The sequence below is a fragment of the Callionymus lyra genome, chromosome 3 (genome assembly GCF_982586985.1).
Source record: "Callionymus lyra chromosome 3, fCalLyr1.hap1.1, whole genome shotgun sequence".
Lineage (NCBI taxonomy): Eukaryota > Metazoa > Chordata > Actinopteri > Syngnathiformes > Callionymidae > Callionymus > Callionymus lyra.
In genome coordinates this window covers 24,401,266-24,429,209 of record NC_141820.1, presented here as the reverse complement: position 1 = coordinate 24,429,209, position 27,944 = coordinate 24,401,266, and the positions used below count along the sequence as shown (strand labels likewise).

Genomic DNA, 27,944 nt, shown 5'->3' with positions numbered 1-27,944 from the left:
GGTTTTGGACTCGTCGTGTTGCTAGACGTGACAGAAAAAGAACGTTAGAAGCATCAGGGCAAAGTCAGTTTTTCTTGGGTAATGTTATTAAAAAAGTGAGAAGAAAAGGTGATCACATTAAGTCCTTAACGTTGTCCAACCCCCTGACATATCAAGCAGAATTCTATACGTTCACCTTAAACCTTTCAAACAGCTGATAGACGCAGGTAAGACACCACGTTACACTAGAATTACGTCTCTGGAAAGTTTTGTGACAGAATGCAGAGACTGAGAAACTGCGACTGCGAGTACAAACAAGAAGCGACACTGGAGGGTTATCAACTGTCACAGGTGATGAATGCGAACAGGAAGTGACATCAAAGGTTAATATAACATGAGTGCAGTGGTAAAGACGTTACTCGAGGGAGCCGGCGTCATGTGACCCGTCAGTGTGGCAGGAATGTAAAGCAGCTTCCTTTGTTGTCAATCAAACGACATCAGAGACTTTGAGGATGAAAAAGTGTCGCGTCCCGCTGCTCGCGAGGTTAATGTGATGTAAACATTCAGACAGATCGACGGAGGGGGAATGTTTGAGTGTGCCTTTGATGGGCGGCGGAGATGAGAAGAATTTACACTCTTGAGTATATCGTTTGTTTTATTTTTGCATGAGAATTCAGTGGAAAGCAAAAATAAATAACTTCTGTTGTTGATCAAATGGGAGTTTTTACACAAATCGAGAACATTTAAAATATATACTCTTGAAAAATCGACCATAAAACTCTCCATTTGTAGTTTACTATTGCGTTATATTATTGATGATCTTCCATTATTACATGGCTTCATATCGCACCATGAAATAATAATTAAAATCTGTTCCTGTTGTTGTTCATCTTCGATAAAATTATGATCATCATTTCTGCTGTTATTCACTCACAAACATCCTTTTACAAGTACTTTTATAAAAAAAACCAGTCAAAAACAATCACTTTGAAGCACAAACCAAGACAACAAAAGGGTAAACAAATATACAAATACCCATTTAAAACACAAATTAAAAAGACAAGTCATCATTGATGACTTCAAATTGTTCATTAGAATTTGTCCACATTTGGACAGTCCAAAAAATGGCTCCAGGCAACCAATCGGAAGCGGCTCTTCCTGGCTCAGCTGACTAGCTCCGCCCCTTTATGCTCTCTTGAACATCGCCCTCTGGTGTCAGACCGCGTCTTTGGCGGTAAACCCCGGGCGACCTCGACTCCACGTCGTCCACGGTGGGATCCTCGGGCTCCACCGGTCGAGGCGCTGGATAGTTGGGCTGGTAGTAGCGATACGGGTCGTCCTCTTCAACTTCTCCGTAGTTCTGGAAGACGTTTGACGGCAATTGGACTGCAGGGGAAAGCGGCAGCATCAGTGATGTCACTGTCATCTGTGTAATCTGAGCGAGGCAGTGATGTCCCAAGACAGAGGCTGAACAGCTTAGATGAATTAAATAAAGTAAACGATAATTAGCCTAGCATAAATATGCTATACGTGCAGAGTGTAAAGTTCTAAAGCTAATTCTATTTATTGTCATTGTTTCAAACTGGTGCCTTTTGGGTCATATCCATATTCATATAAAAATAGTTATTTTTGATTAGGAATATAGATAATCTATCTCTGTCTTACAAAAGTAAGTAAGTAAGTAATATTTATTTATATAGCGCTTTTCGGACCAGGGTCACAAAGCGCTTAAACAATCAAAACAATACTCAAAAAAGTACATACTTTAAAGATCAAGATAATACTGAGAACACAACAGGAAAAATGTCCAAAAAAAAAAACAGCTTGTATGTCAGAAGATCCGAAGTGGAAACACTAACTACGTACCTCCAACATTGTAGCCCATACATGAGTTCTGGTCGCAGTAGCCTGGTGGACCGCTGGGGCCAATGGGTCCTGGTACTCCAGGCCGACCAGGCGCTCCGGGATTTCCGGGTCTTCCGGACGACCCTTGGTTCCCAGGTCTGCCTTGCCCCGTGGGACCTGTGAGAAGAAAGTTGACAACATGAACCGGGAGTCCATCCGACTTCTAAAAAACAGTCAAAGTCATCGATCGTTGTTACCTGGAGGTCCGGCTGGTCCCCGCGGACCTTGGACGCCGACACCAGGGGATCCTTTCTCGCCCTTTTCACCGAGCTGACCTGTAGAGGTAGAGTGGTTGAGATGGACCAGCGTGGAGCAGCTACTCCCTCTGTGGGCGACTCACCTCTTTCCCCAGGTTGTCCATTCAGTCCATTCTGTCCTGGGAATCCAGGTCTGCCCGGAGGACCTTGCTCTCCCTGTGGCCCTGGAGATCCGTTGCGCCCCGCTTCTCCTGGAGGACCGGGTACAGTACGGATGGACACCGGGGGACTTGGAGCCTGGTTGAGGATGGAATTGTAGCGGGCCAGGTGAGCTAAAGATGAAGAAGACAAGGACAGTGAGAACACAGACTAAGATCGTCTCAACACAGAACACAGGGTTTGGAGACTGACTTTGGATCAGCTGCTCGCAGACTTGCCGCGCGATGGCCTGGACTGACGCTGTCGACTGGAGGTCGCCCTGCACAGAAACACAAACACAATTTACATTTCCATCATGTAAAATATTTCTAAAATGTCTGATGAAAGCTTCTTACTCGTTCTCCTCGCTCTCCTTTGCTTCCTAGTGGACCCTGTGAAAACATCACTGCCAAAATTACTGAGGTTTTAATTAAAAAACCTTCAAGAATTTTGTTTTCACAGCCTTGAAAATCAATTTATTTCTTGTTATTTTTTTTTTTTAAACATACTCACAAACAACAGGAGCTTGCGATGTTCTTTATCAGTTTTATTCATTAAGCCTTTTCAATTTGAGTGCAATCATTTAGTTTTGGTGAACGCTGGCGCCAGTCGCCATGGCAACAGACCGTAAAATTGATGTGTTGCAAATGCAGCTAATAAATATCCACAATCACAAAAATGTCTCACAATCAGCTCGCATTGATCGCAGATAAGAGGTTTGCACTCACCGGGGGTCCCAGTTCTCCTTGCTTCCCCGATGGACCCGTGTTACCAGGTGAGCCTGGTGCCCCTGGACCCCCCTGAAGACAAAGTAAATGACCTTAACAGATCATTTTGGATTGGCAAGAAATGGAGACTTTTGTTTCAGGCAAGATGTGAGCGTGTTGAGGAGATGTCGGCAGTCTCAATCACACAAGGGGCCAACATCCTTAAACCGTCTTACGTCGTGGGCCACAAACGCTTATGATGAAAAGCGTCTTCAACAGGAAGTGGTAGTAAGGGTTGGGATTTTGTTTTCCATTCATTGAGGCTTGATATATCCCCAGTATCTATGTGTTTGTCCTCCTCCCGCAAACACCATTCATTCATTCATTTTCTATGACATCAGTTTCCTTTGATTGGAACGCTTGAAATTGTTAATACATTTCTGTGCCTTTATCTTAAACAGTGTCTTTAGGTCAAAATATCAACATAAACATGAATCTAGTTTGCTTTGAGCTAATCATCTGGTTCGGCTGCATTGAGTGTCTCTAAGGGATGGATTTTCCCCCGGGGACTGTAGTTTGACACTTGCACTGTACTATTGCAAAATAGGAATCAGAATAAAACATGTTTTCATTCTGGATTCTCGCTTGTTTAATCTCAGGAGATTGAAGGAGAAAAAGAAACCCTAATTTAAATCTCCAGCCATCACATTGTTGGAGAACCCACTCCAGGAGAGCAATAAATAAATCATATAAAAAGCCTACATTTCATACAAAAAAAGTTAGTTATTGCATAATACCCAATCATGTGTTATCTCAGGGCTAAGCCGATCTCAGTGTCAATTTGACCCAGAGGCCATGTTTTCATGAAAACAAGAAAATAACTGCCAATCAGTTGTATTCCCTTGCTTCATAATAAAGCTAAAAATAAATGAATAAAAATGAAATGCTCAGCAAGATTTATCTTTCACTTAGACACATAATAGGTTAAGATTTATTTTGAGAACACAACACACAAGCATTAATTAATTAATTTCTTCGTTGTTAACTGTTAAAAGGGCTGGGCAGTTTTGAATCGCAATTAGTTTGATAATGATAACATTTTATATTCAAAAGAAGTGTAAAGTGCCCTTCTATTAGAAGGTTCTTCTGCCATATAGTGCCGTGGCATTAATATTACCCAATTCATTTGGAAAAATAGAAAATCTACCACCAAAATCCTGAGACACAATCGTAACATTTTAAGAGACGATTTCTGAGGAAACAGCAGAATCTCTGAACAAAAGGTTCAGCTATAACCAGAAGAAGAGACTTGTTACAAACCACCACATTAATTTTCTCTGCGAGCCACGAAGTTGGCGCATCTCCAGTGCAGTGAATGACAGGAATGAATGAAGTTTTACTTCACATTCAGAGGCAGATAAAAAGACTCTTTAAAGTATACTCATCATTGTGTGATATTTAATTTACTGAATGCACTTGGCAACGCAGGAACACATCAACGGATCGGTTTTAAAAAAGCCAAAAATGAACAAGCAAGACAAACACAAAGGAAGAATTCTTGCAAACCAGAGTTTTTATTGTCAGAAAGACTTTTTATTTATATTTTATTTTTATTATTATGAATAATCGTCTGTATTGCTGAGTCTAATTGGAAAAACAATTTCCCTAAGGAGACCTCCTGAGGAATCAATAAAGTTCTACCTAACCTAAGAAAATAACTTTCGAGTTTGTCCATTTCCCCAAAAAAAGATTCCCAAAAGCAAGATATGAAATTTAAATAATGCAGGGAATGGCAGCATTAAAAAATAAGTCAATTATTTATTATAGCGTTCCGATATGGTCAGTCCAAGATCATCGGGGAAATATATTAATCAACAATTTATGATCTTACAGCCTGATTTTCATTAATTCAGACCTTCAAATCCAGATCTCCTGGTTTCTTGTTTCTTCATCAAATCTATCAATAGTAATCTATTACACACATTACAAAACAATTATTGAGCAACACAACATATAAACCTTGATTATAAGATCATAAAAAAAAAAACGGGGCATTGTTCTCTTAAAATGTATCAAAATGTGTCCACAAATGTTAAAAGCCACAGAATGCATACATACATGAACGTACACACATTATTTCAGATCCACATGTTTGTTTACTCACGATAACACCTGGAGATCCAGGTCTGCCAGAAGGTCCATCCTTGCCTGGTAACCCCTACCAAGAAAATAACATTTTGCATCATTCTTCAACAGTATATCAGTTGAGGACTTGAGGCTCGCATGTGCCACTCACTCTGGGTCCTGCACCTCCATCTCTGCCTGCTGGTCCGGGGCGACCAGTGATACCCTGCAGGTGAGAACAGGTAAGACAGATTAATTGTTAACATGACAGAAATGTCCTCTTGTTATTATGATATATAATTATATTAGTGTTAATCTGATAATATCGACCTGAAGTCCTTGTTGTCCAGTTTCACCCTTCTGGCCCCTCTCTCCTGGAGCCCCCTGCAGGTCAAAGAAAGAACTGTCAGAAATGTAAGAATCGATATTAGCTCAAATATTTAGCGAAATCATTTTGAATTCAAAACAGTTTTGTTAGATGAAACATTTTAAAAGGTGTGAAAATGTACTGGTTGTCCAATTATAGAGCGTCCACTGGGTCCCGGTGGTCCTGGTGCTCCTTGAGGTCCAGGTACACCAGGATCTCCGACAGAACCAGTCCCACCCTGAATCGGTATAATAACAGAATCAGCGTTTCTTCCTTTTCGACGTCTAAACCATATGATTTACCACTGGGCCAGGCTCTCCGCGATCTCCTCGGGCTCCCCGGATCCCAGGTCCACCCTGATGGATAAGAACGAACAGGATCTGAGGTTTGTTGTTGTGTATGTTTGAAACTGTTTGTTAAAGTGATACTGACTGGCGGTCCAGCAGAACCAGGGGGTCCTTTACTATCCTGGGTGCAGGTGCAAGATTTCGGCAGAGCTGGACACTCCTCCTCTTTTCTCTGTTTAACACAGACAATGAATCAATGAAGTCGTTGCGCTCAGCTGCCGAGGAAACACGGCAAAACCGTCTCACCAGTCCCGGGAGTTCGCAGCACTTGTCTCGGCCGGCCCAAGAGGTACTGCACACAATGTCAAAGTTCTGGAGCTGGAACTGAATGAGTGAAAACAGAATAATTTACTTCTTCTCAGTCCACATGTCTTTTGTTTCAAATGCTTTAAAAGTTTTAAAGAGATAATATGCAAGATTGAAAACGTTGTTACTGGCTCCACCTAGTGTCAATACAGCATAACTGATGTGTCCTGGAGATAAAGGTCCTTGTTGTGTCCGTTTCTGGACTTTCTGGTTACTTCAAAATAATTAATAATAATTTGCAAAATGATTTGCCAACAGGTTAAACAAACATAATCTTAGTTGTTTCATTGTTTCACTGTGAACTGGGTTATAAAGTTGCCAATTGTTGAATTGTTGTTCAAAAGATTTTGATCGAGTCAAATGTCATTATTTAGTTTTAGTTCTTTTATTGTTAGGGATTTTGTAATAATGTGGATAAGGCTTCTACTGTATATGCACATCCAAGAGCTGCAGTTCTAACTAATCGAGGGGCAGGGCAGGGTACTTGGTGGTATGCTTTGAGAATCTTGTAAAACCGATTTGAGCTGAACCCTTGATTTCAGTTATCAAAATTGGTCCCTCAGTTAATAAACCATCGTTGTATGCAGACGATATCCTTATATTCATCTCAGAACCACTGCCCTCTTTCCCGGCACTAAACAGGATCATAGGTGCATTACATATCTAGCTATCTACAAAGTCAACTAGACGAAATCTGAAGCCTTACCAATAACTCGACATAATACGAGGTCTTTTTTCAGGGTAACATGACTTGGCCAAGCGATGAGATCACTTTCCCACCAAGATTAACAGAACTTGAAAAGGTTAATAGATGTATTTATTTATTTCAGGGCCTTCTCATTAGTATCCCTAACAATTGGATGTATTTGGCATGTTGTGTATTACACGTCTGTGATATGGTAAACGACCACCATTAAATGTAAACTTATTTTTGTTATTTAGACTCACATGCATTTGCATGAACCCTTAATTATAAATTGATTAAAAAAACTCTTTCTTTTGGAAACAATGGGTGGAAAATTTCAACAATTTAACCCCCTACAGCAGACATTTTTAGAGATATCTTTTCTATGTTTTAATTACAACATTTTCCCTGTCAGACCTTTGGTTCCACTCTCCATGGTGCTGAAAGTTTCCAGCACTGGTCACAGGGCTTCAAAATACTATGCCATGCTGCTAAATAACTTAGTGCCAGAAGGACCTTGGAAGAAAGATTTGAATAAAATCTTTGAGGCAGAATGGGACAGTTATTTAAAGAATCTTAAAAAAGGTATCAGGAGAGCTAGAGACGAAAGACTGGCAAGATTTAAAAGTACTAAAAGGATTTACTGCTCACCATCAAGGCTACACAGAGTGGGTTTAAGAAACAGTCCCAACTGTTGAGATGTGGAAATTGTGGTCATCAAATTATAAAAATATTTAATTAGTAATTAAAGATGACTATCCTTTCAGTCCACATCTATTTATATTGGTTGATGCACGTCCATGAGAGGCTCTTCAGTCAGAGTGGCTGCAAACTTCTCTAATGTTGAGAAGGAAACTCATTGTTACTCAGTGGAAAACCAACCCTTTACTGCCACTTACATTATTGCTCTCCATGCTGGGAGTTGCTGCAGCCTTTGAACGTCTCTCTTACAGACTCATCAACCAGTGAGAAAAATACAAGTGCAGATTGGAAAGCTACTTATGTTCATTAACCCCCCCCCCCTTATCTAGCTCAGGTACTAGAATTGAGAGAAAAGACTAATTTGTCAGAAATATCACCAGTGACTGTTTGCTCATTTACGCTCAACATCTGCCTGTTATTATTATAATCGTGATCCTTTATTTCAATTTCTTATTTTCATTAAAATTCTTGATATTTTAACAGTTTATGGAAAACTTTACTTGGTTTTGTGCCAAAATCTCAAATACAAAATGTTCCGAAAGGGATTATTGATTTTTTTTTTTCCTTTTTCTTTCTCCTTTTTTATTGTCTGTCATCATTATTTTGTAAAGATCCTTTTGGTTTGCTTTAAAAAATAATAGTTATCTCCTATAAATGAATCAAAGAGTTTTATTTGAGAAGTATTTGTGAGTATTCGCTCGTGTTGCTCACCGGTGCAGAATTGTCCTTGTTCCCTCTGGACCGGACCATGCGTCCCAAAACCTCAACACCATCGGTGCTAATGTTTCCTGCGGCGTTGATAGATTTGTCCGTGACACTCTGACAGTCGATGGCGATGCTGGCGCTGGTTTTGCTGACTGTAATGTGGAGCTGTGACGATGACAGCATCAAGAAAGGTTTATTGATTGTTTGCTGTCATTATGGTTCCTTTTCTAATACGTCACAAATCATTCTTTCTCTGAATACGAAATATAAAAATTATTAATTGAACAGATTGATATTGAATAAGTAGTGCATCTATCAGACCTTGTGGAAACTTCCATGGAAAAGCTTCCGAATCTCTGGACCTTCAAATGTGACGGTCTGGAACTCGCCCTTGTAGTCGTTGTTAAAGAAGGTCAGTGTTTTTCCTCCGTCTGCGGGACGATAAAAAAAACATCAGAGTGTGCGGCAAACACACAACAGAACCTTCTCCCTTGGGTCGTCACACACTGTCCAAGATCACGCCCACCAGCGGTTCACTGTTGCGGTCCAGGATTTCCCAAAGAGCGAAGGGTTCGGCTGGAGTCTCGGGAAGAAGTCGGAACAGCAGGGAGATGGTGAAGTCAGAGGGCAGACCCTCGGGGTGGAGATACCTATCCGGGCCAGAAAGAAGAGCCAGATGAGTCAAGACCAAACATCCAGACGACCAGTATACCTGGTGGGTTGAGACAGCAGAGCGTCAGGGTGCAGCAGGTAACTGGGAAAAGTATTAAAGCTTCCAGGAACCAGAGAGACGCCAGGTTTGGCTCGGTACTGATCCTCCACCAGACCAAACATTTCCATCATCCTGAAGCCTAAACGCAGATGAACAAGGACCAGAGCCAGAGGAAGACAAGTCATTACTGGAAGTCTAACAATGATATCAACGAGGATACAAAATATTACACAAACAGAAACGACAAATCCCTATTTTTGAGTATAAAAGGTTTGAGATATAAATTCCCCGCTTTTTACCACGAAAAGTCCAGCCAATTTTTTATTAAAAATGAGAAGCTATGTCCTTTTTTGATTCAATACAAATAAAACCCATCCATTTTAAAATTGAACTGTGCTACGCCCCTTCAACGTAAAACATATCAATTAGTCACGTCCGCTTCATTAAAAACTATGAAGCCACGCCCTTTTAAATGTCTGGCGTTTTTCATTCAAGACCCTTTTAAATACAAGTCAGATAAGTCCCGCCTCTTTTTGATGAACAACTGATAAGTGGGGGTACCTGATATCAAACACATCTTACGTGGTACTCACCTGGTGTGCTGCTGCCACTCATGGGAACGGAAGGACAAGCTGAAAAACATAGAAAGGTCATGACATCTTCCAGACGACATCCAGACGACTTTAATATCTTCAGACTCACTGGCTGTTGCAGCTTCACACACGAACGTCACCAGTTTCTCTTCAATCTTCTTAAAAGCGTCAAAATCGTCCACAAAGAAAACGTGGCGGTTGCTGGGTTTGCTAGCGATGCTAACTAGCTCCCCGTAGTCGGCGTCCGCAAAACCGATGGCGAACACGATGAAACCTGAAATGATTCATTTGAAATGATTCAATGTGACTCTTATGATGGTAAATAATACGTTTATTACAATTAATGATGAATAAATCCAGCCTGACCTTCCATCTGCATCTCCCTGGAGACCTTGGTGACATCATCCTGCGACCGTCCATCTGTCAGCACCACCAAAACATTGGGGATCCCTCTCCGCACTCCACCTTCTACTGTGAAGATCTTTTCCTTCATGTGCCGGATCGCTGCCCCTATTTTGGATCAGAACACAGCAGAGATATTGAGAAGATTAGATTCTTGTCATAACTATAAATGCACAATCATGAGGGAATTGTTTCGAAGTCCACATTTTAAGCCCTGAACTTCTATCCGGGTCCTGTGTTCAGACTGAGGATGACTCTCCTCCCTTCTGGGTCAGAACCAGCTGGAGTTAAATGAATACATGGACTCGCCAGTCTTGGTGTTTCCTCCCTTGTAGGAGATCCCGTTGATCGCGTCCAGCAGCTGTTGCTTGTCCTTGTAGGAATTCAACTTGAACTCTGTGCGAGCGTCGTCACTGAACTGAGCCATCGCCACCTGTCAGTCACAGAAGATCAGAAAAATCCATATTTGACTGAGGAATGAAGGAATAATGTCAGTCAAACTCACAAATGGACTGAGGCAATATAACAAAATAAATAAAAGGTGAAAGATTTAAGTTATTCGTATCAGTTTCTCAGCTTCCTGTGGGTCATCCATTATTTACAAGAAGCTCTGACCTGAGTTCCACCTGGTCCGATTTGGTCGAGCGAGCCAGTGGTGCTGTACAGGAAGTTGATGATCTTCAGAAAGTTGTCATCTCCGATGCTCCAGGATCCATCGATGAGGAACGCCAGGTCTGCTTTAGCTGCTCTACACACTGCAGATGGACAGAAGGATGGACGGATGGGCCGGTAGGAATACAGACATAGAGACAGACAGACAGACACAAAGGCAGACATACAGACGGAGACACAGATAGAGAGATAGACAAAAGTACAGACAGACAGGGGAAAAGACAGACAGAAATGCAGATAGATAGAGATAGAGAAACAAGGAAAGACAGACAGACAGACACAAAGAAAAAAGACAGACAGATACAAAAAGCAAAGAGACACAAAGATAGACAGACAAAAAGTAGGACAGACAGACAGGCAGGCAGACAGACAGGGTGAAAAACAGACAGAAAAAAGGACAAACACAAATACAAACACAAGGACAGACAGACGGACAGGCAGAAAAAAAGACAAACACAAATACAGACAGACAGTCAGAAAAAAAAGACAAAAACAAATACAGACACAAGGACAGACAGACGGACAGATGGACAGACGGACAGACAGACGGACAGACAGACAGACGGACAGACGGACAGACAAACGGACAGACGGATAGACGGACAGACGGACAGACAGACAGACGCGAAGAATCACCTTCTTTGGCAGCTGGGATTGTGGGTAATGGAGTCGTAGTCGGTGGTTTAGTTGGAGCTGGTGTTGGAGCAGGAACTGTCGTCGCAGACAAAAACAAAAACAAACAAATCATGACCACTGCAGTCAATACAATAGTGCATTCAAATCTCTTGTTCTGTCGTTCTGATAAAGTTTGTAAGCATTCGTACGCACAGGTTTTCTCCACCACAGTAGCGGTTGGACCTTCGGTGCCGTCCGGCAACTGAGCGACCACGCTGACCTTGTATCTGCTGTCTGCCGTCAGTTTGTTGAAACAGTGACGGCTGGTTCCTCCGCCCAACCTCACCTCCTGCTTCTGACCATCTGTGACCAAACCAGAGTGCGACGATATCATCAACAGGTGCCTGATCCAGTAACGCTAGTTCTTCATCATGACACGAAAATGCATTTTTTTAACATCAACTCACTCCGGAGTGACTCTATAGCGACCCTGTAGGTGGAAGCATGTCGGTGCGTCTGCCACTGGACGCACAGAGAGCTGGTCCTCACCTGGTAGCTGCTCAGGTTGTTGACGCCCATAAACACTGCGATGAGAAAGAGGCGTGTCATGACCCGGAAAATAACATTTATTCTTTCGAAATATAACTACACGACTACTTAGAAATAAATAATAGATATAAATATCTTATTGTATAGTTTAAGGTCTAATCATTTTTATTATCTTCCAAACCTCAGAGTGTAGCTTACAAGTTTTGGCCCGTCCAGTCAGCGGGTCGCTGGACCCAGTGGTGTACGAGGCGATGACCTTCACGCTGTACTCTGTCCCGCTCAGCAGGTTGACTATGAGCATGGTGTTGATGTCTTCGCCCACAAAGGTCTCCAAAGCCGAGCCCGGAGCTGAAGGGAAGTCGTGGATTCGAGATCGAGTGCAGACGACTTTAAGTGGGGGATTTATTTTGGGTCACTCACCAGAAACCGGCTGATATACCACCCGGTAGCCCATGGTGGGAGCAGGAGGAATGTCCCAACTGATGCGGAAACGGTTGTACCACTCCTCGGACACTCGCAGGTTTCTTGGTGCAGAAAGAGGAACTGAACACAGAAAGACAAATGATGTTCGCAGTAACAACAAACATGTAATTGTTTCTCTTCCTGAGCAGTTATGTGAACTTGATGGTCCACGATTCTTATCTTCCTGCTACGTCGCTATGGTTACCGACACCCTGTGACATCATGACCCTTGATGGCGCATTGTGGGATCGACATGACTGTGACATTCTACATAATTTAACAAGATAGATGTCAAATACTGACGTGTTCTTCCGGTCATTCTGGCCGCCTGTCCTTCTCCCTCCTGGTAAACCGGCGTCACAGACACACGGTACTCTGTGTCGGACAGCAGCGGCTGCAGGATGACGCTGCTCTGTCCGGCGGGCACGATCATCTGGACGGCACGTTCACAAACACACGTTTATGGGTCAAAAATCATTAACATTTTGATCTAGAACAGGGGGTTTCAAAGTCAATCAGACTAAACTCTCTCTAGCTTTTTTGATCCCAAACACATTGATTTTGGCTCCATACGTATTAGCTCATCTGTCAAATCTCACCGACTCAGGGGCTCGGGCACCGTTGGCGCTGGCATAGCTCAGGAGAAAATGTTGAAGGTTCCAGGGGTTGATGGGCCGCCATGACACCTGCATACTCGAGGTCGTCTCCTCGTTGATTCTCAGGCCCTTCAGCGGTTCAAGAGGAGCTGGAGGCCCCGAGAGCCGGTCGGTCAGAGGTGGAGCTTTCAAATGTTTGTCAGACTCATATCAATCTTACCTGTGACGACGGCAGGCCTGGGTGCAGCTGTTACCACGATGTCGACTGAGAAAGAAAAAGAAAAAAAATAAAGAAATGTCGGGGATTGTCCTTACATGACAAATTGTTAGAGAGTCCAGACATACTAGTGGATTCTACCAAGACGACCTCATCGCTCTCGATGTCGTTGTTGTAGATGGCGGCAAGGAGAACCTCGTACTCTGTTGAAGACCGCAGACCGCTGATCAGATAACTGTTGATAGTCCCGTCCACCAGAACCTGCAGACACAAAGACACAACGCTTGACACTTTCACTCTGTGGTTTCAAACTCCGTCAGTCAAGAGGCAAAAACTCTTATAACATATTTTATAAAGTCAGGGAAAAGTTTAAAATCAAATAAAATTAAGCTATATTTATTGTTTAATAGCTGCTGTACTTTTGATTTTAACTGATGTAAAAGCACTTGTTTTCGAAAATGATAAAAGCTGTGCTTTCTTGTGCTGTGCTAAAAGCTATAAAAGCTAAAAGGTGGACGAAAAAAGGTACAACAAAAATCCTATAGTCATATTTAGAGACAAGTCATGAATTATAGCATTAAATATAAATAAATAAAAAGTTTTAACATTATCTTTCCCCTTATGAGGGCCACATAAATACAGTCAAAGGGCCACATGTCTGTATGTAAAGTAACAGGAAGTATGATTACGATATTATTCTATACTTGGAAGCGTAATATATCTATATTTTTTATTTGTGTTTGTCCTCCACTTTAAAACAATCACCAAGTAAATTCCTTTCTTAATCCTCAATTATACTGTTATCAGAAGTCTCTCTATGATTTTCTTGGTTCCTTATCTTATCTTCAACAATGGCAACCTTTAAGGTCATAATACCAACATGAACATTAATATACTTTGATTCAAGCGACACGCTCAATAGTTCTGGGTGAGCATGTTACCAGGAACCGACCTCCTGGCTGTCGCCTCCGTCCGTCGGGGTCCAGATGAGTCGATACAGAACCACATCCGAGGCTGGGTGCTGCCAAGACACTTGGAAGCTGTCAGTGGTGACGTCGCTGGTCCTCAAGCCCAGCGGGTCGGGGACGATCACTGAGGGCGTCAATGAGAGGTCAGCAATATGTCGGCGGTGGATTGAACACGTCAAACTCACGTGTGGTGAAGCTGTCGGTGGCCGGGTCGGCTTGTCCCTCGTCGTACATGGCAAACACACCCACCGTGTACTCGGTCAGCGCCGTCAGGTTTTGGAGCAACCAGGTGGCGCTGGGGCCGATGTCCACCTGAGATCACATGACCTGTTATACATTCTCTCCTGTATTGAAGGAGATCTGTTCCATCAGATTGAATGGTTGAATTTAAAGTTTTAAATGTTGAAACTGTGTTGGTTTTTTTTTCCTTGAAGTATTTCTATTTAAACATTTTATTCTTGATGATGATGATTCTAATTATGAATGATTAATGATAATAATTAAATATTACTAATTCAATATGAATTATGAATATGTGTTTGTACCGAGGTTCTTTATTAAATTCAAAAGGATTACAATTAAAAAATATTGAATGAAGAAGACTTATTTTTCAATTATTGGAATAAGGATATTCAACTCGAAAAAAAAAAACACCAAAGAAAAAAGATATGATTAATAACTTATATTTATATAGGAATTTTCTTTTTTCAATTATTTAAAAATAGAACACAAAATGATTGTGTATATTGAATTAAATGATTTACATGATAATATCATTTTCAAATAATTGAAGTATTGAAGTATTTCAAAATATAATTCAATGCTTAAGAACATTTCATTAAAACAAGTTTCAACATTCTATATGTTAAATGCAACCACTCAATATTGGTGGCATTTATATACTTTAACACTCCATCACCTTAAACTTAAACTTGGATGTTGTTTTCTGGTTAATCTGAGTTATTTTTTCGGATCCGTCTCCTCTCACCTCAGTGGGCTCCACTCCATCCGTGGGCACGTACATGATGCGATATCCAATCACGTTCCTCGATGCTGGATCCCAGCTGAGTCGGGCAGAGCTGTGGTCCACGTCGGAGAAGCGCAGGTTCCTCGCGGGGACCAAAGGAACTGCGGCAGGAAAATATATAAATGTAGTGTATGTTGATGCAGACAAGCGCGTGTGCGACACTTACGTGTGGTCTGCTGACTGGTCATTGGGTCACTTGCTTCTTCTCCGTAGAGAGCGTAGACGGTCACCGTGTACTCAGTGATCGGAGTTAGACCTTCAAGTTCCACTTGATTTACAGAGCTGTCCACCTTCACCTGTTCACACACACACACACACACACACACACACACACACACACACACACACACACACACACACACACACACACACACACACACACACACACACAAACACACACACACACACAAAGTTTAATAACACAACTATACTTTGTGAAAGTCTTTAGCAGTGTATCCTGTCTATGTCTACGAACCTCCTTCTCATCTGCGGGGTCCCCCTCAGTCAGAGGGGCGTAGAGGATCATGTACCCGGAGGCCCCGAGCGCGGTTCTCCAGCGCACCCTCATGGTGCTGTGGGTGACGTCGTACAGGTCCAGCTGGTTGACGGTAGGCAGCGCCACTGTGTGGTGAAATGAAGAAGTTCAGGAGAAGCTCGGACGAGACTTGGTGGGCAATTAAATATTCTCAAGGTTAATTCTCGGTTAAATACTATAACTGATGTAATTGTCCAACAAAGTGAGCGAAGAAGAGACAAAATATGATGGAAAAACTTAAAGAAAAAACAAGCACAAATTATTGTCAAAAATTATTTAAAAAAAAAAAGGCTTTGAAAACACTATATAAAACTAACTAAGCCAATAAAATATTTATTAAAACTTTCATTAAATAAAAACAACAACCTATACAAAACCTTTTTTTCTAAATATCTCAATATTAATTCTAACACATTTGAGGGGCAAGAAATAGTCATCAAAAAGACAAAAGAAAAGAGGCTAATATCTTAAAAACAAAGCACTTACGCAAGTTGTTTTTATAGTTAATAAAATAATTTAAAAAAATTAAAATTGTAAGCCACACTGTCAGAGACATTTTGTATTTGTTCTACGGATCAATTATACTCTGACATAATAAATACAGTCACAGGGCCAGGCCCCAGCGGATCAGCAGGTATTTCCAAAAACTTACAGGTGGTGGCGCTCCCTCTCAGGGCTTCACTGGCTGAGCTACTGTAGACTGCAAACACAGCCACTTGATACTCCGTGAGAGAGTTTAGATAGTTCAGCTCCACGCTGTTCTCTCCTCCGTCCACCACCTGGTGGCGCAATAGGTGACAGTTTAACATTTAAGATTTTGACGAAAACATTTCAACATTTGATTTTCACAGGTTTTTACTTGTTCACTTCTCTACTTTTTCACATTAGCATCCTCAGAATCAGAAAGCACTTATGGCTATTTCGGTAAAAAGTTTATTAGAGGATATTATTAAACAGAATTAATTAAATTATATAAAATAAATTGTTACCCTACATTAAAGTGTAAATAAATAAAAAATAAATAATAAACAACATTGGAAATGACTGATTCTGATTTTTTATCTCAAACACTCTCACCTTCTCGTCAGGTTGCCCTCCACTGGACGGGTAGTAGACCACTCTGTACTTCTGTACTTGGCCTGCAGGATGGGTCCAGGTCACACGGAAGCTGCGAGCTGTGATCTCGGAGGTCAAAAGGTCGCTCGGGGGTGCCACTTGACCGAGCTGAGGGCTGATGTCTGGCGTTCCCGTGTCCCGATTATTCCACCGGTGCTGCACTCGCTCACAGATGGTTCTGGTGAGACCTTCCACGATGTTGCTCATGACATTGAAGTCGGCAACGTTGTAGACGTGAGACTCTTCGGGTGGAGACGCAATCGCTCGCAGCTCGTTCTCATCTGCGTTCTTCACACCTACAGAGGTCAAGTTATCTCCATTAAACAATGTTGCACCTCTGCATGTTGATTTTAACCTCTTATTTACATTTAAAATGACAGTCATGTGAATCATCATAACACCAAATTCAACCATAATGTATTGTATTAATCTAAAGATAATTTTAGTTAAAATTGTTATTATTTTAACATGGATTTGAATGAAGGATGTTGGTTTAACGTACCGATGGCAAAAAGCTCAATCCCAGAGTCTCTCAGGCTCTGAGCAGGTGGGATGACGTCATCTTGTGATTTACCATCAGTGATCAGAATTCCTATTTTGGGAATTCCGCTTCTGGATCCTGATTCGGGTTTGAAACTGTTATCTTGGATAAAAGTCAGCGCCAAGCCTATGAAAAAAAAAAATCATATGCTCGGTTAAGACGACCTCTAGTGGTAAGACTCGTGATTACAACCAAGTAAATCATGAGGACCGTTCTTCCAACGATACAAAAATCAAGAAAATATAAACTTATAAACTAAGAAATAAAAACACATCATTTTCAATTAAAGTTTAAATGATAATAACATTTTTATGAAAACATTTTTTTGTCACCAGTCAGTGTGTTTCCTCCTTTGTACGGCAAATTCTTAACAGCTTCAATCACAGACTCTTTAGTTCCATGAGTATTGAGGTGCCACTCGATCCGAGGGTCTCCACTGTACTGAGCCAGACCTGAACACACACATGCTTTTATTATATATTTTCAGAATAACTTGAATAAATATGTGAGGTGAAAAACACACCTATCCTGATCTGATCCAGCTCCACGGAGAAGGCCTTCACCAAGTTCTCCAGGAAAGTCCGAACCAGCCTGAAGTTGATGCGGCCGATGCTCCACGATCCGTCCACCAGGATGACGACGTCAGCGATGGCTGCCGTCCGGCACATGAACGCTTCTTCAGCTGGAGAGAAACATTTGCACAAATATTTTCTTTAAAACACTGAACATTGTCTGACACAAAGGTGGCCAAGGAGCAACAAAGTCAGAATTTCCTTTCACAAAAATTGTTCCTATTGTGCTCTTTACATGAAACGCCTCTAGTATTGAAAATACATGTTATTAATTCACCTTTAAATCTATCTGTGATGAGTTTAATGTTCGACACAGAACATGACATTAATCTATTCAACATGCTGCAATTTTAAACGTGTTTATTTTCTGCCTCAGGGCAAGACCTTCAGCCAGAGAACAACAGCGCCCCCTCACGTCTCTCTCCTAAAACGGACGTTCTTGTGATGTTTTACAAACACCACTGTGACATAAGATTGGTGAAGTTTGATCTTGTTCATTGGGCCGAACTTAAAGACGCAAGTGACAGACAAGAATCCGTCAGCGTGGGGCGCTGTTCTTTCATCTGGTCAACTGTCTACATTTCAAGAAATCTTCATCATATGGATCATTACATCAAGTTCAAGCATGTTCTATCGAGGAGGGTATCATGTGTGTTTGTGTGCATGCATGCCTGTGTAGGTGTGAGTGTCTCCTTAGCAATGGACCATTACATTCATTCGATGACAGGAAGTGAAAGTGTAACTGCACAAGTCTGTACACTGTTTGGAATTCAAACCCACAAGATAGCACACACACACACACACACACACACACACACACACACACACACACACACACACACACACACACACACACACACACACACACACACACACACACACACACACACACACACCCCCACACACACACCCCCCCACACACACACACATACAGTTGATGATAGACATTAATGCCAGTGAAGGCCGTGACTTCATGATCGGACATGAATGCATCTGCATGTTGATTCATTAATAAGCCTCAGCAGTTCCTCAAACACGTATTTAAAGACTAAGTTTGGGTCAACAGGACGAGGAGCTGTGTAACTAGGATGACTGTCTCCAGGGGAAGGTGTTATGTTGCAGTGATTTATTTGGCACTGAAGTTGTATCAAGGAGCACGGAACGATGCCAAACATTCTTGTTTTTGTTTCACATACCAGCTGGTTTGTTGGAAAGAGAAACAGAACCACCTATTCATACCAGCATGAAGAGACAATGAACTAGATATTTGTCACATGTCCACCCAAAACAAACACTCACAATTCTATATTTAATCTGAACAAATCTAAATTGATTCTTATTTAAATTAAATGTGTTGCTATGACCAGGCACAAATAGCTTCTCCACTGGCTTGGGAATGTCTAATAAAGGTGTTTCGCCCACGAAAAACAAAGAATCAATGACACAATAATCATTCACAACCTTTGGTATTCTTTTCAAAGTATAAACATCAAAAGTTGAAATGTTTAAACTGCTGAACACGCTCTTTAATGATCCCAAAAAAATGAAGAAAATTGAAAAGTGAACCAATCTGGCGTGTACAGAGCATACTTGTAGAACAGTGACTTACATAATAGGTTTTGATCCTTTAAATAAAAAAAATGCTTGTATAAGCAACTTTTCCAGGGACAATGTTAATAACCTGAACACTGTATTTTAAAAATATTAATTTGTAATTGTATTAAGTTATATAAGTTGTTGTAAAATATAATGGAAATGTATTTTAATAAAACCATGAGATGAGGAAGATAATTTACGGATAATCCATGTTTAATTTAATAAAAAACATGAGTAAAATAATAATAATAGCTACAAACATGTGTCACTCCTCGTAAATAAAGCTTAAAAGTGTTTTGACTCTAAGTCAAAGTTGAAGTGATCAGAGTAGATGGGAGTAGCAGGGGTGGGGGGGATCACCTGCTCCGTCTCAGGTGAGCTAATACTCCTGGAGGCGCCTCGCTGACAGCTTTACCTGTGCTCAGCTAATTTACACAACAGGAGGGTCAAAGGTTAAACTGCCTCCAAGTCCAGTTACTCTTCATCTGAAGATTCTAGAAGTTTCTGACTGGAAGAAACAACATGTGCAACTGAAAGTGAGTTTTCTTTACTGATAACTCTGTCATAATGATGTCATCATCACTTATGTAGGTCATTGAGGTGATGAGTTCATTTATCAATACATCAGTTCATAGAGAATGTTGCACTGAACTTATAGCCACTCACGTACCTCAACACTTTAAACCTCAGGAGGATTTCAAAACTGACACATCATTATCAAGCGTGAACACAACCTTCACCAAATCATCACAGTTGACCTTTTAAAGACCTACACACTCTACCTCCTGCATGACCTTCAAACATGACATTCACATAATCTTCTACACGATCATCAGAAGAAAAAAACGCCAACCCAACCTTGCTCTTGACCTACTAAACCGTGCATGACCGCGGGCTAACTTGTGTTGCCTGATAATGACACGTAACAACATTATGTAATTTAATAAAACACTCTGCAGGTCCCGATATGCACTGCAGCAGCTGAAGAAACTGCTTGACAACACGTGTTTTTTAGAGATACCGTGCAGAGTTAAAAAGTGAAACTGCTTTGCTGAGGAATTTGGCCCATCTGCGAACTGATGATGTAAGTCAGGTGGGTTTAAGAGGCTCCGCCCCCGCCCGTCAACAATCTGGATCAGGACATGGTATTAAGGTGCTGTTGAGCAGCAGCAGGTCGGTACCTGCTGCTGGAATGTAGAAGGAGAATCCTTGTGAAGGTTCAGCAGCAGGTGAAGTGGACCAAGTACAGATGGTTCCAGGTTTGGACCTGGACACGGAAACTCTACTAGAAACATCAAGCGCAAAACTCAACTCAAATTTCTGATTCAAGATGGATTCACACCTGGTTCAAAGTCGTTAAAGACACATTTGATGAAAATAAAGTGGCTCAGGACAAAATTATATCCAGACGACTAAAAAAAAAATGTTACCTTCAAGAGGAGAAACAAAAACAAAGTCTGGTCTGAAGAAAAACTATGAAGGATGACCAGCGATTTAAAGCAGGAAAACAGTCTTTAACCCTTGTGTTATCTCAGGGTCAATGTGACCCGAAGGCCTTAAAACAGTCTTTTTTTAAAATGTTTTTAGGTGAACGACCTTCACCATTATATATGTATTTCCGGGGGCCAGGAAGGTCGTTCACCTTCAGCCAGTAGCAACACAAGGAATATCACAAACACATTTGTTTTCGGGCCTTCGGGTCACATTGACCCTGAGATACCACAAAAAGGAAAAAAAACAGAAGACAAATTCTATGAATTTGAGAATGATCCATTGGTCTTGTCCGAAAGTAAACTAAAGATTTGTTCTTTTACTAAACACAAATAAATGCAATGGAAAGGTTTGAGGTTCAGCACATGGAAACACTTTGGAACTTTGCCCGGACCACTGAAACTGTACTTGTAGAATCTGAATCATCCTTATGTCACGCTGGAAAATAGATAAACATCTGACAACTGCTCTGCTGTCATGATAAATAAACACGTTCCATCATGTATCCCCTTTTCCAAGAGATAAATGAGGAAGAAAGTCACGAGTGAGTCGTGAGCTTTCCTTGCAAGTTGATCAGGCGCAAACGCGATTTCTGAATTTTCTGATTTTAACCGACTCCTCCATCTTGGCTGAACTTCTGAGCCGAAAATCCCGACAACACTTTAGTTGCCCAGTCAAGCTCCAGAAAATCTGGGGATTGTTGGCACGAATCATAACACTAATGACATATGAGCACTGCGAGGGTGCTATTGCCACACCTTGGAAGGAGATGGTACTGCATCTAAATACACTTTTACAGTTCAAATAATGCTGGGGTGTGTCTGTGTGTGTGCGCTTTTGTGCACCTGGTTTGTTGTGTGCACTTCATTCTCAAGTATTTACACTGAGATTTTCATGGTGTGATGTTTGGAAGAAAATTTTGAATCGATCCGCAGTAGTTAACCACTAGATGTCACTAGACTTTACACCGGTTAAGTCCTTGAGAAGCGGGATATAGAACCGTCCTAGCTGTCAATCATCAGTGCGAGGAGCTGACAGAGGAATTCAGCAAGTGCAGACATGGAGCTGCCGCCGGGAACACTGGCGTTCCAGAGAGAGAGCAGGAAGTCCACACTCACTCGTGGGGAATTTAATTGCTTTGAAATTGTTTCCATGATATGAGATAACAAAAATCAATTGACTTAAAATGAGAGAAACATTTATAAAAAAAATGTTGGTTTATATTTCCAAAATCTAGTGACTACAAGATTAGGAAGGCAAAGTTTGAGTACCTTCTATGATCTCGTTGCTCTCTGGAGCGACGCCGCCATCTTGTCCCTCCTGTGACTCCACTCTTTCCCCTCCTGATCTCTGGGCTGGAAAAAAAAGATTTGAATTTAGAAAATAAAACTGGACTGAGATATTTTTAAGTGAATCAGTTTCAATGTGTCCAAAATAAACATTTGTAGATCTGTTTTTACAAGTGTATTTGTATGAGCTTGAGTTGTCTACTTAGAGAAGGTCGTGTCTGAGCAGCTGTCTTTGTTCCTGGATCAGAGCGACATCCATGAGAAGTTTCAGTCTGGCTTCTGCAAACATCACTCTACGGAGACTTACTGAAAGTGTCCAGTGACATCATGATGTCGGCTGATTCAGGTAAATACACTGTTATGGTTCTCTTGGATCTGAGGGTGTGGACTGTCTGGGTCTGCATTACAATTGTTCTCCTCATACCTTTCTGGGCGCAGTTTTAGTGTATCTGCCAATCAAATGAGGTCTGAATCAGCAGATCTGTTGTGTGGAGTCCCTCAAGGTTCTGTTCTGGGTCCTTTATTGTTTTTGCTGTACTTGATTCCCCTGGTTAAAATCATTCAGAGATGGCCTGATGTTTCTTATCACATTTTTGCTGATGACATCCAGCTCTACTGCTCTTTTGATCCAACTGAGCCCCAGAGGCTGAACATCTTAGTCAATTGTTTGCTAGAAATCAAACAATGGCTGAGTGAAAACACTTTACAGCTAAATGTGGACAAAACTGAAACTCTGGTTATTGCTCCTGGTGATAAGGTTCCAGGGTTGAGTCAGTACTTGGGTGACTTAGGTCAGTCTGTCAAACTGAGCCTGAGAAACATGGGTGTTGTATTTGACAAAGACATGTCTCTAGTTCAACACTGCAGAAAACTGACCAGAAACGCAATGTTTTTTCCTGAGAAACCACAAAAGAAAAGAAAAAAATCACCTTCCACTTTGGCATGAAGCGGTTTGCTCTCCTGACCCCCGCCGGCGGTGAAAATGTAAAAGTCGTAATCTATTGTCGTGTCAAAGTTGTCGATGAGCAGTTTAGACTCTTCCTTCGACACCTCCACCTCGGTCTGCTCCGAGTCTGCTGAAGGGAAGAAAAGATGGTGAAAGAGACAAGGAAGACGAATATCATGGGGCAGAAGACAACCGGTGCTGGGGATGGCCTGGTATTGGTCCAACCTTTATTAGGTCAATACTTGAGAAGCTGTCTTGAACTTGGGACTAAACGAGAATTGTGTGTTTAAAACAGGGCAGATAACAATGACATGGTTTAAAAAAAGGTGTGGCGGACTCTGGTCTGTCTTAGTCGTGTCCAAACTTATTCATCTTGGAAGTCTTCTACGTGTCTGGGTGTTTGTCCTGGATGCCAACGATGGGATGGATGTTGACACAATGTTGGGGAAAACAGTTTTCCTGCAGAGGATGATGATGGAGACAACAATGAAAGGGCGGAGTAGGTGGATGACAGAGGGAGTGGTGGGAATGATGGATGGGTGTAGACCAGGAGTTTTAAACTCAATCACACAAGGGGCTGAAATCGGTTCCGATGTCCAAGTCGTGGTGAGAAACAATGACAAATGATGCAAGGAAACAGTAAGATAAGTGGACGAAAGACATCAACGGTGAAACATTAGGAAGCATAAACAGACAGTTAACTGACATACTCTGTCAAACAGACACAATTTAGCCCCAATTTTGTCATCAGTGTCAAAGTAAATTGCAAAAAAAGGCAAAACCATCAGTAGGTAAGAAACTAGGATAAAGACCACGGCTCTTAGATGTTAATTAAAATTCCAGCAGAAAACCCCAAGTTTGGGCAGGTGGGGTGTGTGTGGTCCTTGGTTCAGGTAAAAAGCCACATAAAAAAAGATCTTCAGCCTCAGGACAAACCTGTGACTACATTTTTTACATTTTTTGCTCCAAAACTGTAAAGTCTCACTTCTGCAAAAGGATGAATCGAGGTGAGCTCTGTAATTTTCTCTCCCTTCACTTTCCTTACATCGGAGACTTCTGCTGTAATTACTGGCGTGGACTTGGACTTGCGCTGGAGCAGGATGCGGTCTTGACTCTGACTGACTGAGAGTCGCACCATCAGACAAGACTGAACATGATCCTTCACAGAGTAGATCTGATGTTTTCACACCTCTGGACATCAATAAGACATTTATAAAGTTGAGAGTGTTAGCTCCAGACTCACTTTAAATCCAGACTTGGTCATCAGTATGTGTCTGTTTGTACAACACTTTCAATCCATTGAAATATTTACATTAGAAAATGTGCTTAAGCCCCGCCCACAAAATTGGTCAAGCACCGAGGTTTGTCATAAATCCCGGAAGTCGCCACCTCCAAGGGACTTGTTGTATAAACAAAGCGGGGCATGTTTACAGCTGGCAGGAGGAGGAGTGAAGACCATTATTATGTCATAATGGCTCTCGTAACCTCTCGTTTGCCCAGATTTCACTAACAACAAGCAACAACTTCCAAACATTGTCAAGATGAGGGACTTAGTGCATCTTGGAGAGGAAGACTTCAACATTTGAAACATGTGAGTCAGTCAGGAGACTGACCCTTGAACGCCCCAAAAGACGTTTCTAAATTGAAACTTCCAAACCATAAAAACTAAGGTTCCTCGTACGTGCCACGTAGAAATGTCGTCCCTAAGCAAAGCAGTGTGCATGTACAGTAGTCTATGACAAGTTTCAGTATTGTTTGTTGCTGTTTTGTCACTAAGAGTAAAATAAACTCTGGTTGGTTGACGTGTTTGCTTGTTAAAGCTGCGACACTTCTCCGGCTGTTCACAGTCCAACTCTACTGGCGTCTTTGAGAGATCAGACATCCAGAGAAACCATCAAGGATGTTGTCATTACATCTCACATCTACTGCAAATCTTCCCTTAATCCCACAACAAAAGAGTCTGGAGTAGATCAAACAGTCTTCCTGGAGAGAGAGTGAGACAGGTGGATCTGACTTGCTGTGGCTATGCTAGAGAATGAGGTGATAAGATGGACAGGAAGAGGAAAGATGAGGGAACATAATAAAGATCAAAGACATAATGTTTGTTAGTGTTTTATTAAAACCAGTTCTACCTGCTTCATTGGTGTAGATGACTCTGTAGTTGTCGAAATCTCCTCTGGGTTCCTTCCACGACACGAGCAGCTGAGTCGGACTCAGGACTTTGGTGCGGAATCTTTTGGGCGGCAACACTGGAATGCACGTGAAAATTGTGTTCACTCATGCAGATTAAAATCTACAGATGTTTTTACAATGGTGGGATGTAAACACAGGAGACTGGGTCAATTCAAGAGTGAAATGGGTCAGTTCATAGGTCAACCATGTCTAAGTGGTCTGAGCTTTGGCCTGTAGGGCAAATGGAAATTTGGAGGTCGTGTGAGGTCAATGAGAATTTCTCCACCCAAATGTTTTGGTTACAAAGGATGGTTCGATGGTTCAATGGATGGATTGTTTAATTGATGGATAGATAGATGGATGGTTCGAGCGATGTTTCGATGGATGGATGGATGGATGGATGGACGGATGGATGGATGGATGGATGGATGGATGGATGGCTCTGGGCCAGAGACAACACAAGTGATACCACAAACACATTTTTTTTAACGGGCCTTTGGGTCACCTTGACCCTGCGATAACACAGAGGTTAATCATTGGAAGGCAAAGCATCTGCAGGGTTGATGATTAAATACATACGTGCACTTTATAACCTCTGTATACGTCCCTCAAAACAAATTCATGTCACAATGTTCATCAGATTTCTTCTGTTTGCTTCATATTTTTGGTGTCCTGTATTAGCATGAAATTTAATTTCAAGACATTTTACGGACACATAAAACGGTCTGGAAAACCCAACTTGGCCCACATAGTTGGATCTTATATTTATTTGTTGGTTGCTGTTCCTAACATTGAATAAAATCAATGAATATTGGCCTAGTGAGGTATAAAAACTATTATTCCTGAGTCACAATCCAGGAGAAAAGTGAGATTTGTTCTCACATTTCATAAAAATAAGTGAGGAGCTGCAGCACCAGTCTTTGTATCATCTGATGACAACTTGACCATAAAGTGACTAAATCTGATCCTGTTTATTTATCTGTTGTATTGATGACAGCTCACTGGGACCCCTGGTGGCTCTCAAGTGTAGCTACAGGAGAAACTTACATTGTCCTGTGACGATCTGAACCATCAGGCAGAAGAAGCAGAGAAAGCTGAGACTGGACCAGACCTGGACCTGCATCCTGAGTCCAGCAGGTCAACCTGAGACAGACAATAATAACAGATATGAAACGAGGAACTATCGTCTGAACAACTGGACCTGCAGGCAGGAGGGGACGTTGTGCTTGAACCTGCTTGTTCTGGTCAAACCACATGTGGCACAGTCACACAGACCACTGGTCTATTTAGATGCCTTCACTAGTCTGCTTTTTAAACGCCTGTATAGGGTCTAAATAAAAACTTCCTGGATAAAAACCTTCATTTCTCCCTCGGTTTCCGCACAAGAACCAAATGAACCACAATTATATTTGAGTTTGTTTCTTCGCTGCCAGATAAATTTAAATGTCTGTGGGTGTGGTTTGGTCCAAAGTTACGAACTCTGGCTGCCAGGGGAAGTAAAAAAAAAAGGTTAGTTTATAGAAACAAATCTGCCTGGAGTTTACAGTTCCTCATGTCCAACAAAGAAGCATGCATGGACTAGAAGCTGTGTCGCCATGACGACTTTTATTTTTTACGATTTAGAGGCACTTTTAAGTGTTGCACTGTAATTTCAGGTGAGGTAACGTTGACAGGCAGGAATAATTAAATGGTGTAAAAGAGAAGGGATGAGTATCAGCACCAATATAGTTGAGAAATCGCGGTGCAGCTTTATCACTTTAAGTGAGTTCATCAACAAGTTCGATTAGAACTTCTTATTTATTTATATTATATTTATGTGTCTCTATAGCTGTGAACATGTATAGTAAAAAAGGTTAATGCAAATTAAAAATATATATCTTTTTTAAGTAAATAAATACAAACGAATAATCCATTTTTTTGACTTTTATATTTCTCTACAAAATTCGTGGCAGCAATTGTTAGTTAAAAATGTGATTTGGAAGCTAAAATGCTAATGAAATCACAGTAACGATTTTTGTTAAAAACAACTAGAAAACTAATAATACTTTGAATCCAAAACAACAAAAAGATTTATTATCCTACATGAACTAACAATTTTACTAATAATACCATTTAAACAATCCGTTTTAAATGTAACTTGTCTTTTTTCTTCCAACAGTCAAAGTTTGCTAAAGTTAAGATTGAGCGCAGGTGTGCACATGCGCACTGAAGAGCAGTACAAGTTAGTCTTTATTTAACTATATATTGGATTAAAAAATATTTGTACCTTCTGGATACGGATGTCCTTTGGCTCCTGGCACCTTTAGAGACCGTCAGAAGCAAACCGCACTCCTGGGAGCGACTTCAAGCACGAACTGGTGGAAAAGCTCAACTTTTCCACACCTGCCGGTTCTGGAATCACCTTTCAAAATAAGACAACGCCTTAAAAATTAAATCAAGATGTGTATACATAAATTTAAAAAAAATACAGTACAGGGAAAATAAACCAAAATAAAAACAAATTGGTCTCTTTGCGAAACAAAAAAACCTGAATCATAATACAGGTAAACATGATGGTAAATATCTGAATAATCAATGTCAATTTTTGTATTATACATTGAATATTGTGAGTCATTTAATCGAATGTTCTTTTTGTTTTCTTGTTCTGTTAT

At 41.2% G+C, this 27,944-nt stretch overlaps 1 protein-coding gene across 2 annotated transcripts; it reads right to left on the bottom strand.

Moving 5' to 3' along the window:
- Nucleotides 1-659: 659 nt before the first annotated feature.
- On the bottom strand, nucleotides 660-27,635 carry LOC148083964 (collagen alpha-1(XIV) chain-like). 2 transcript variants are annotated; one of them, XM_087787216.1, is made up of 47 exons: nucleotides 27,560-27,635; nucleotides 26,341-26,436; nucleotides 25,254-25,370; nucleotides 23,105-23,251; nucleotides 22,158-22,241; nucleotides 17,751-17,909; nucleotides 17,560-17,679; nucleotides 17,189-17,353; nucleotides 16,648-16,982; nucleotides 16,223-16,349; nucleotides 15,511-15,656; nucleotides 15,202-15,331; nucleotides 14,997-15,136; nucleotides 14,194-14,320; nucleotides 13,993-14,132; nucleotides 13,169-13,301; nucleotides 13,044-13,088; nucleotides 12,827-12,972; nucleotides 12,531-12,660; nucleotides 12,186-12,308; nucleotides 11,964-12,113; nucleotides 11,684-11,800; nucleotides 11,430-11,579; nucleotides 11,238-11,312; nucleotides 10,545-10,684; nucleotides 10,239-10,362; nucleotides 9,894-10,037; nucleotides 9,637-9,801; nucleotides 9,528-9,566; nucleotides 8,935-9,073; nucleotides 8,730-8,872; nucleotides 8,544-8,653; nucleotides 8,229-8,387; nucleotides 6,071-6,148; nucleotides 5,910-5,996; nucleotides 5,780-5,833; nucleotides 5,620-5,715; nucleotides 5,441-5,494; nucleotides 5,283-5,336; nucleotides 5,151-5,204; nucleotides 3,008-3,079; nucleotides 2,636-2,671; nucleotides 2,493-2,559; nucleotides 2,225-2,413; nucleotides 2,082-2,159; nucleotides 1,846-2,001; nucleotides 660-1,365 (listed from the first exon to the last, which is right to left on the bottom strand). In XM_087787216.1, the coding sequence occupies exons 2-47, from the start codon at nucleotides 26,414-26,416 to the stop codon at nucleotides 1,151-1,153; spliced, it is 5,535 nt and encodes a 1,844-aa protein (XP_087643342.1). In that variant the 5' UTR covers nucleotides 26,417-26,436; nucleotides 27,560-27,635; the 3' UTR covers nucleotides 660-1,150. The 2 variants fall into 2 exon arrangements, with proteins under 2 accessions (XP_087643342.1, XP_087643343.1); XM_087787217.1 differs by having other exon boundaries at nucleotides 23,105-23,248.
- Nucleotides 27,636-27,944: the final 309 nt, after the last annotated feature.

Bases quoted from the DNA above. Each gene is read 5' to 3' on its own strand.
- LOC148083964 (XM_087787216.1), bottom strand. From the start codon at position 26,416: ATGCAGGTCCAGGTCTGGTCCAGTCTCAGCTTTCTCTGCTTCTTCTGC. The intron at 12,973-13,043 runs GTAAGATTGATA...CGGGGCCTCCAG, and splicing joins CAGGCCTGCCGTCGTCACAG to CTCCTCTTGAACCGCTGAAG. The intron at 5,716-5,779 runs GTAAATCATATG...ATACCGATTCAG, and splicing joins GCGGAGAGCCTGGCCCAGTG to GGTGGGACTGGTTCTGTCGG.